This window comes from Seriola lalandi, unplaced genomic scaffold (assembly GCF_002814215.2).
Source record: "Seriola lalandi dorsalis isolate HSWRI2012SDOR001 ecotype SW California unplaced genomic scaffold, Sedor1 jcf7180002054850, whole genome shotgun sequence".
NCBI classification, from domain to species: Eukaryota; Metazoa; Chordata; class Actinopteri; order Carangiformes; family Carangidae; genus Seriola; species Seriola lalandi.
The window spans coordinates 619,985-630,160 of NW_019525403.1; the positions used below are offsets into that span (position 1 = coordinate 619,985).

General features: G+C 41.4%; 1 protein-coding gene across 2 annotated transcripts in view; it reads right to left on the reverse strand.

Moving 5' to 3' along the window:
- Positions 1-2,813, reverse strand: part of acvr2ab (activin A receptor type 2Ab) — a 47,950-nt gene extending 45,137 nt beyond the window's left edge. For both annotated transcript variants that reach the window (XR_015438509.1, XM_023427062.2), the window contains exon 1: positions 1,838-2,813. Coding sequence is in view for 1 of the 2 variants with exons in the window: in XM_023427062.2 (XP_023282830.1) it covers positions 1,838-1,892 (55 nt within the window). In the remaining variant the exon portion in view is untranslated. The remainder of the gene's footprint in view (positions 1-1,837) is intronic.
- Positions 2,814-10,176: the final 7,363 nt, after the last annotated feature.

Genomic DNA, 10,176 nt, shown 5'->3' on the forward strand with positions numbered 1-10,176 from the left:
TTTACCCCTTCCATTTCTTCAGTCTTAATTGCTTTTATAAAAAGGTGCACTGGATATTTTAGAAGCCAGATCATTCGCTGCCATTTACTTACAAACAGCAGAGAAAACAGCATGCAAACAACAGGCAATAATATTTTTAGCTTTTGAAAGAAACGTGTAATTTAACAGCAAGAAAAATTCTGCCTCAAGGTCCAATTCTTGTTTTTTCTTTACTAATGAATCTTTCAGCCAACATATCTTCATCTGTGGTTTCGCAACGCATTGGATCCTGTCATCACAACACAGTCAAGCTGACAGATAAGGTGATAAACAAAGTGAAACTATTGTTATCTGTGTATGAAAGTGTGTGCGAAAGGTTGCTCTCGTTGGCAGCATGGACATTGTATTTGGTTGGTATTTGGGGCATAATGGAAGTTAAAAGCACTGGTCTACTTGTCACCTCTCAGTCATGTGATGAAGTACATCACAACAAGTTCAGGTGTCATGACACACTCAGTTTCCCAACGGCATTTACACTTTGTTGACCCATTTGACAAACTGCATGGTCATTACTGTGGAAATTGTGTTACTATGTGAATCTAGACGAGGTGGGACAGGTTCACTGAAGCCTTAGGGTCCTCTGAAGCACTCATTTTCATTGGCTGGATCCGGCGGAACATCAAGCCCATGAACTAGAAAAATTCTCACAATCTCTATAATTAAACCCAAAACAAACAGTAATCTTAACGTTACAAGCTTCAAACTGATGCCCTCCTTTCTAAGCTGATGTTTAGACAGCGTCTCTTTCCAAATATGCAGTCTAATAAAAACATCAAATATGTACTGGCATGAAGAAAGCAGGATTTCAATGTTACAACCCATCAAGAGCATTTCTCTCACAGAGGAAGTGATGTTTAAGTCCACCCACAGCCATATCACCAATATGCTCTAAAAGAAAAACAGCACTCCTGTGTTCACCCTTTGTCCTTATTACCACTTCACTGGCCCCACTGACATTCATTATGCATCCATTCTTGGGAAAGAAGAACATGTAAAGGATGTTGTTCATCAACTGTAGGGCTGACAATTACTTTGCTGTGATGGGATTTTACCATTGCAAAGTTATAATACTGAGCGAATGTGCTGAAAAGAGGGTTAATCCTTTTGAAACTTTCCATGACCTTTTGAGCCAATGTTCTCTTTTATCAACAGGCTACATTTCCAGCAACAATGACATGACTGTAAATAAAAGCTTTATAAAACGGGACTTTTGAGGCTGACTTTTTTTTCTAAATACAATGTCCTCCTTGTTTTTTTACACATTAACGAATGTTTATTTACACTCTACAAGTGTTTACCCCATGTACTTCACATCAACCACATCTAATGTTAGTTTTGACTTGGTAATTAATCATTACATAACTGTCTGTTCTGCAAGTTGGGAGTGGAGAAAAAACAACCACCCTCATACGGATCTACACATCCCTTCTATTCTTGGAGTGAAATTAAGCTTAAGAAATAAAGTCAAAACACAATTTATACTGATTGGAGCTCCTCAAGGGCCTCCTGAGGTCCCCTGGCCCCATCTTGGACTCACTACTGACATCTGCAACATGCACAATGCACACCGTGCACACCGTACACACATGCAGGATGGAGGATGCAAAGAAAGGACACCAGTAATGAGGCAGAATGACAGAGTGGGATTCCCCCCCCCCCCTTCCCACAAGATTGCACTGCACTGCATTCTCCCCAAATAACAACAATCTATGCATTGCATTCTGCAGAGGTAACAATAACCACTGCACTGAATTCCCCACAGCTGACAATAAGACATGCACAGCCCATCCACACCCACCTGAAGAGCAGGAGATGAGGAAAACGGCGAAGGCCAGTTTGGTGGCGTCTCCCATTTTCCATCCGAATCGGATCCTCTGACTAGAAAGAGAATAAAAAAACCAAAAACCCCCAAAATCTCAAAACGACTGAGTCAAATTAAATGTCTTGCTGCTCCAAGGAGCACTGTCTCTGCAAAAAGGACATCTTTAAAATGTCGGGATCGAGTCTAAATCCAAAATATCCCAGGTAATGCAAGCCTCACTAGTCCAAAAAAAGAAGAGGTGAGGAAGAGGAGAAGGATGAAGAGGAGTGGATGGTTGGTGGAATTTCCAGGTTTACAGACAAGCAATGGAGGTGGACTTGTTGGCATTCAAGCCAGGGCTGTCATGTACTTGCAAGGTCTGCAGCATTGTTATAAACAGACGTGTTCACCTGTGCCTGTTGGTTTTTAACCTGTTATTTTCGGAAAAGCGGAGCAGAGAGCCGAGCCACAGCCGGACAGGGCTAACATCCATCGGACTGGAAATCAAGCGCACTCCGCTCTCCAATCAAACTTCTCCTCCGTGAGCTCCGTCGCATTGGTATACAATGTCAAAACACCGTTGAAATGGGCATTTCCACTCTCCTAACAACTAACTAAAACTGTGGATTTAAATCGTTGCTGTTGTTACATTCCGTGTTGAAGTCTTGGTTTCGTCCGACAGTCCAGCGGGGCTGCCCGGCCACAACCAGAGCCCCGTCCGCTCCAGCAGGGAAACAACCGATTACGAGGCTCCCTCCGCTCTGCTAGCCCTTTCCAAAGTGGGACAAGCAGCCTTCCCCCGTCGAAACGAGTTGAACGAACAAGTGGAAACACTATCATATGATAGAAATAACTGCTAAGGCTGCCGTTAATCCTTAAGGCTAACGCAGCTATCGAGTTTAGGACGAGCTGGTTTTCCCAAGTCCGTCTCCTCCTCGCCTTCTCTGCTCGGGACAATTTCAAGATGGCGTCACCGTGACCCACGTCAAGTCAGCCAAACTGATATACAAAGCTTCCGGTGAAGTATTTCAAAATAAAATGATTCAATGGAACATGAGATTTAAGTGTGGGACAGAAACATGAAGGAGAACATCAGCCTTAAAACAAACAAACAAACAAGCAAACAAACAAACAAACAAACAAACATGAGGAGGTCCATATTAGGAGCATTTCTCTAAAGCCAGCATTTATTAACAGGTTGTTTAATTTCCCACAGGCCAAGATGACATCTTTGGATGTCTTGTTTTGTATGATCAACAGTCTAAACCCCAAAGATATTCGGATAAGTAACACGTTTGACAATTAAGAATCAAATCCTCATATTTTAGAAGCTGGAAGCAAATGTTCAATTATCAAAATAGAGCCTGATAAATTTTCTGTTCATCAACTAATCAATTAATCAACTAATCTTTACAGTGTCCAAATAACCACCCTGCTATCCTTTTTGCAGGAATAAAACAAACCATTTTGACTTAAATATGTTGTAGTTTGTGTTTAGTATTTCCAGTTTTATACTTAAATATTTTGTTGATACTTTTTGGTTCACTTTCATTTTGAAGGCAGTATTGTTGAATTTCCGTTACTAATCTGTCTCACTGGAGCCAACTTGATGAAACTGCTTTACGAGCTAGGGGATTGTTTTTGTTAGGGAGGGCTGTTCGTTTTGTACTCCAGCGTGTGCCCTTGCAGGAGAAGAGGGGCGGCCGGAATCAGGCAGTCGTCTTTTTCAAAATAACAAACAGCCAAAATCTTTTTACCATGTTATCACATATGACGCAGATAAAAGGCTATTGATGGCTACAATCTGCATACTTGTGTGTACATTATTATATAGGCTACGTGTGCACGTTTCAGTCAAAAATACACAGCAAACCAAAAGAAAAACTATGTAGGATATCTAAACCACATCCTTTGCCAATTATAGGGGTGTTTCAAGAGGTTTAAACGATAAAACATATCTTATTTTAAATCAACAATGTGTTCATAACATGAGACCTGCCACTCCATGTAGGTCACACATATTGCACCCCACATATAGCCTCATGCAGCGGCATGTGCTACTATACGGTCACATATCAGATTTCAACATGGGTTGAGTGCTCAGTAATAAATGCTGAGAATGCCATGAAGTACAGATATAGGCTTGGCCCATTCCCAAATCTGTGTGACACTAATCTCTCTAATAGCCTGGAGCAGATCTCCAACCATAAGCGCTGCTAAACGATTACGAGGTCAAAGGTCTCAGGGGATTTCTCTGCCAAGCTGAAAGCTGAGTCACCTGTTCTATATTTGAGTGTTGGTGTTCATCTTGAGTAAAACACACAGTCCTGTATGTAGCTTAATGGCAAGAGCTTGAGGCACATACACAGGGCAGGTGAGGAGTTCAGTTTCTGTACATGTTATTCCCCTGGCAGTGATTTTGAACTTTCATCACGAATGAACTGTCTTTCCAGAAAGAGCAAGTACAGCCTGGCTCTGTCCTGGAAATGTACGGGAAGTTGATCATTTCACAGATTAATCCCTGAACAATATTAGAAACAGGCCTCAAAAGTCTGGTTTGTGATGACATATGAGGACACTGTCAGCATAGTTATGTTCAACAAACCACAGAATAATTACATTTCACTTCATTGTTAGGGTCCTTTGTCTTGCGTCACAATTAATTCATTAATTAAATTAGTGGAATTTAGGGTGAACCCTGCACGAACTCTCGCTTTAACACGAGCTGCACCATCACCTTACACTTCACCTGCAGGATTTGTACCAGTAAATACACATCAAGTATTGTCATTTAGGTAAGCAGTAAAGTTTTTATGGAAGTAATATTTTAGCATCCGTGTTAGAAAAGTCTTTATTGTATCTTTAAGAGGAAACAGTCAATTAAAAATGCAAAATACATCAGCAGCTGTCAGTCACACATTTGTTTTCAAGGACAAGGTTTTGTATGGTACATGTGAAAGAGACAGATGCAAAACATGTAACGTAACATGGAACAAAAGTGAAAAATAACTCTCCACACTAAAGCCGATAAATAAGGTAAAACAAGGTCATTGCTCAAGTGCAGTTTCATTAATAACCTGTCACTTCACTCTATAAATCAGCTCTAAAAGGTCTGTCTTGTTTTTGACAACTTAACATTTAATCATTGTCCGTTCCACAGAACAACGCATATATTTACCCGAGGCACTTTGCATGGAGGCATTGGTGTTGTATTGATAAGATATATTTTTTTCAATTCCAGTTCACTGTAAATATCACAATATGACAAATACATGCAAAATCTTACAGTAAAGACTCAAAAAGACGTTCAGAGTATCAGATGTATACCCTCAGTAAGGATGACACTGATATAATCATCCAACCTAAATTAAACACAAGCCTCATTCTAGGGTCATTGTATGGTGGAGGATAAATGCATTCACTCTGTTAGCAAAGCACATATGCTTCTCTGCTCTGTAGTGCTTGATGCTAACGCAGGTGATGACTGATTCATCAGTGGTGTTGCTGCCATGAAGTGTTCTCCTGTCATCATTTAGTTCCGTTTGTAAGTTTTCTCCAAAGTCACCCACACCCTAACAAAACAAGAAATTAACACGTCACAAAAATTAGATACATGTATGTCAAAAAGAAGTGAAAAAAATCTGCTATCATAGAAGAGGAATTCATGATAACTGTCTTGCACTGCACTCTACAGCCATGCATGCAGTTCTGTGAGGCTGGACTAAGCCACAGCAATGCTTTGAGCCGTGACTCAGCTCACAGTGACAATGCTAACATGCTAATGTTTTGCAGGCACACTCACCGTCTTAGTTTACTATTGTACAAATTGAAATTTTGCCCTAATGCAAAGGCAGAGGATCATGAAATTTATTACAGTTCATCCTGACTGGAGCATGAATGCCTGTACCAGATATCATGGCAATCCATCCACAAACATCAACCTGCTGTAGGTGTTAGAGGAGAAGCCATGTGATTAGAATACATATTTTGGGAACCATGAAGTCTGTATAAAATTTCATGGCAATCCATGTGACAGTTGTTGGGATATTTCAGTCTGGATGAAGTGTTCGGACTGACCAACAGACTGACATTGTCATCCCTGGAGCGGCTCTAGGATGGCTAAAGGAACAAAAATGGGGCTTCGAAATTTAAAAGAAAGACCAGTAATATTAAGAATAGCAGCAGCACTGGTTAAAGTTCTTAGAGACAATGTAATGTGATGTAAAGAGGAAGATCTGCCATGATGCAGACATGCCGATCATTTCTACATAGTGACAATAAGTGCACAGCCTCCTTAAAATAAAAGGAACACATACATTAGTAAGCGTTCAGCCATGACACAGGGATGAGTTTGCATTATGTGCATATGGAGCAAGTTGGTTTGTGTGTCTATCTGTCTTCCTTTGAGTGGGGAAGACCTACAGTTCTGGTCCTGGAGACTTACTGTCCAGCTAATCCCATTACTCAACTATCAGATGCCAAATCCCCTCTAATGGCATTACACGTGCCAGAATTACGTATGATGCTTGCTAATGAGAGTTCAGCAGATATACCTTACTGGAACCAGTGGCCCTTGTGCACAGAGTAGCCCCATGGCTCTGCGGCTTAATGGACTCAGTATTGAGTGTCGAGGGAAGTCAAATTTATCGACAAAGTGCTTTTAACAAAAAGCAGGTTGCTCGCAGAGTGCATTGCAGAGCAACAAAGGATGTAAATACATCTAAAGCTGCGAGCAAACGTGTCAAAATTTTAATAGCCAAAGTGTGTGTTTGCAGAGTGTGGGTGTGCATGTGACAATGAGAGCAGCAGGACAGCACCAAGGGCAAATGGACACTTGAATGTGCAAGCATGAATGATGAATGGAAGGATGGAGTTTCCCATACAAACCTCAAATCAGGCTGATGCTGCCTCTGCTGCTGAAGCATCTGAGAAGCTCCTTTACAGAAGCTGATATGTCCACTTTGTGAAAATAAGGTTTTTGGAAATGTCTTCAAAAACAGGTATTCAGATAACTGTCAACTTTAACACAATGGTGGAGGAAGCATTCAGAGCTTTTATTGAAGTAACTGTACCAATGTTGCAGTACAAAAATGCACAATGGTTTAAAAATGTCATTTAAAGAAAGATTTACTCAAATAATTCTCAACAATTCCCTCTGCGGGTGTCATACTATTACACATTATGATACTGGATTATTATTACTGATGCAGTAATGTGAAAGTTGCTTTTTCATTTTTTAACATACACCAGACTTCAGAGGAAAAAAATTAAAATCTGCCCTTCCCTCGCCCATTCCCCCTCCCTCCACCAAGTTCGGTGGAGATCGGTTTAGTCCTTTTTTTGTGTAATCCTGCTGACGAACAAGCAGACATAACCTCCTTGGCAGAGGTAATTACATAATGTGGCCAAAGGTATGTGGACACCCAAAATATTTAACCCATAAGTATTTGTTGAATAAATCCATTGACCAAACCATGAAGCATTTCCAGCCTCAACTCTCCTGGTTTCAGCCTTATTGCCAGAGAACCTGGTTTCAGGGATTTGCTCCCATTCAGCCACAAGAGCATTAGTGAGGTTGGACACTGGAGTTGGGTGATTAGACCTGGTGTTCCAGTTCATTCTAAAAGTGTCGGAAGGTCAGTCAAGTTCTTTGACACCACACTGGGATCACCACGTCTTTGCTGACCTGGTTTTGTGCATGAGAACATTGTTGTGTTGAAACAGCAAAAGGCCTTGTCCAAACTGTTGACACAAAGTTGGAAGAACACTATTGTCTAAAATATCCTTGTATGCTGTTCCATTAAGATTAACCTTCACTGGAACGAAGGAGCCCGGACCAGGAAAAGAACACACATTTGGCTGTACAGCTTGATGCTCTATTTCCTACACTAATAACCTGAAATGATGTGCTAAACTTGCCAAAAGGTTGAAATTGACTCCAGTTTTTGTTATTGAGTGCTAAATGAACTTATCCACCAAGATTAAGAGGCTGTTTTGCAAATGTAAACACTGCAGAGAAAATATGCAGCTGAGTGCAGAAGCAAAAATAGAATCAAAGTCGCATTAGAGAGACGGTGAAGTCCTACAGTGTGTGTTTCATCAGGCAGGAGTCCAATATCAAACCAGCAGCCTCCTTGTGGGCCGAAACTGTTTAAATCCTTTTTGAAATTCTTCAGCATCACTTTAAAACGCAGCAAGAGAGCAATTCCACATCATCTCTGCACTGTGCTCCAATAAGAGCAAGCGTCACATGAGAAGCCCCTCTTGTCTAATTCAGCACTTGTGATTAAAAACAATACTATCAGCAGGTAGTTTAATGGCTGGGTAGCATGCTGGGTATTTCAACTCTATCTAAGCAGAGGCTCCTGCTAAAATCAAGGCCTTTACTTTTGCTCTTAAGCGCTCTGGAAAATGATTTATACGCCTGCTTTTGGCTTGTCGCGATGCCACTCAGAGCGATTTATCTTGTCTTGGCTCTGGTTCTGTGTAGCAGGAGCTGGCCAACCTCCCCCTCCCTCCTTTCTGTTGTTTCAGCATGAATGATCTTTTCCATTGACAGCTTTGTTCGTCCCTGCAGGCAGATCTGCACCTGTAACCAAAGCCCGGTGGATACCGGCCTAATTACCGTTCTCATCTGGCACCCAGCTGCCTTCCTTGTCCTCGCACGAACCCATACAGCAAACCACAGAAGAGGAGGCATTAGTGAGTTAAAAATGAGCCTTCATCTCTCTAGCTGCTGTGTGAAAACCACATATCTCCAAAGCAGCACAGATGAAGCTGAAAAGAAAGGGATTTTGGGGTTTCAAGGACAGGGGCGACACACAGAAAGAAAGAAGAAGAGAACACACTAAATTTACAGTAACATCATCAATCATTTCATGACAGTTCACGCTTATGTCATGGAGACAGGTATCACTGACTTCTTAATCCCTGGCGTGCCTGCCATCATCTGTAACAGCTACCGTTTTTACACTGAGTCATGCAAGAGCTGTCAGCGGCAGAGCCTCCAAACATCAGGCTGTGAAGGCTGACTGAGAGGGAAACGAGTTCCTTGTGCCCCAAAGGTGGATGGGTTCACTCACAGAACAGAACATCAGCGCTTGACAATACCACAACAAGGCAGAGAGAAGCTATTTTACCCACTGAATACCAGTATGACTGCATGTGAGGCATGTGGGTGCCAAGAAATGAGCATGCAACCTTGAGTTAAGGTCAAATAAACAGTATTTCCCGCACTGGAGTGAATATTTCTCCCCTGTATGGTCAGATTGAACCGGATGACCACAGACCAGATGATGACGCATGCAGCAGAGTTGAACAATGTATGGTATCAACCCGACGAAGGACAAACTTACTGTGAGGCGTATAGCTCTGGCATTAAATGCTTTAATTCTGTTCGTGCAGTATGTACTCATATCAAGGCCTGCCATTGCTGCATTTATATGCAAATATTGACCTTTGCCAAGCTGTTAGATGAATACTGTACATCTCCTTGTCCTGCTTCATTCTTATCCACTAAACACTTGTTTGCACTCAGACTGACAGAATTTCCTTTCAGATAGTCATTTTACGTTTAACCTAACATCGCCTCATCCTCAGAAAATGGAGTCTGGTGTTTCCAGGTAGAGTTTAGCGTCAGTCACCAAGTGGCCGAACGCTCTTGAACTGAGCTACCTCTCCTGAAATATGACTTGTTCTCCTCTTTATTTTCCTCTGTGCAGGGATTTGGCAGGTGACACGGTGCTGACAGCTCTAAATTTAATATGCAGCAGGCCAAAAATACGCGTCGGCATGACCAGGCTAGTTTGAAAATAACACCACGCTAAAGCTGAGGCGGCCCATGCCCCGAGCATGACGTGACTCTTATGCAATCGCACAATGAGACCATGATATTTGGGGAATGTAACTCAATACCCCAAAACCTTTATAGACAGGTTGTTGCCAACGTTCAGGAGGGCAACTGTACAGCCATCGCCAAAAGAACAGAGGTCCAGGTTTGTTTGAGGATGAAACCACAATTTTAAACTGAAATGGAATTTAATTGAATCCCACTTTTTAATCAGAGTCAATATTTGTACCCTTCGTTGAAAATAAAGCTATTAAGACAAAGGCACATTGCTTTTGTATTTTAACTATATCCAGCCCATCTGACAAAAACAAAGTTCAAAAATTTAAATAGGTTTTGTATTTTTCTGAGAGGCAGCTGCATAATTAATGAAGTGATATTAAAATTCCATGTAATTCTTCTTTTTTCTAAAGATTAAATTGAAAACGTAAAGGTGATCCCTGCCTGCAGTGGTTCAGTAATCCCTTTATGAGGCTTAATGAAAGGCCTT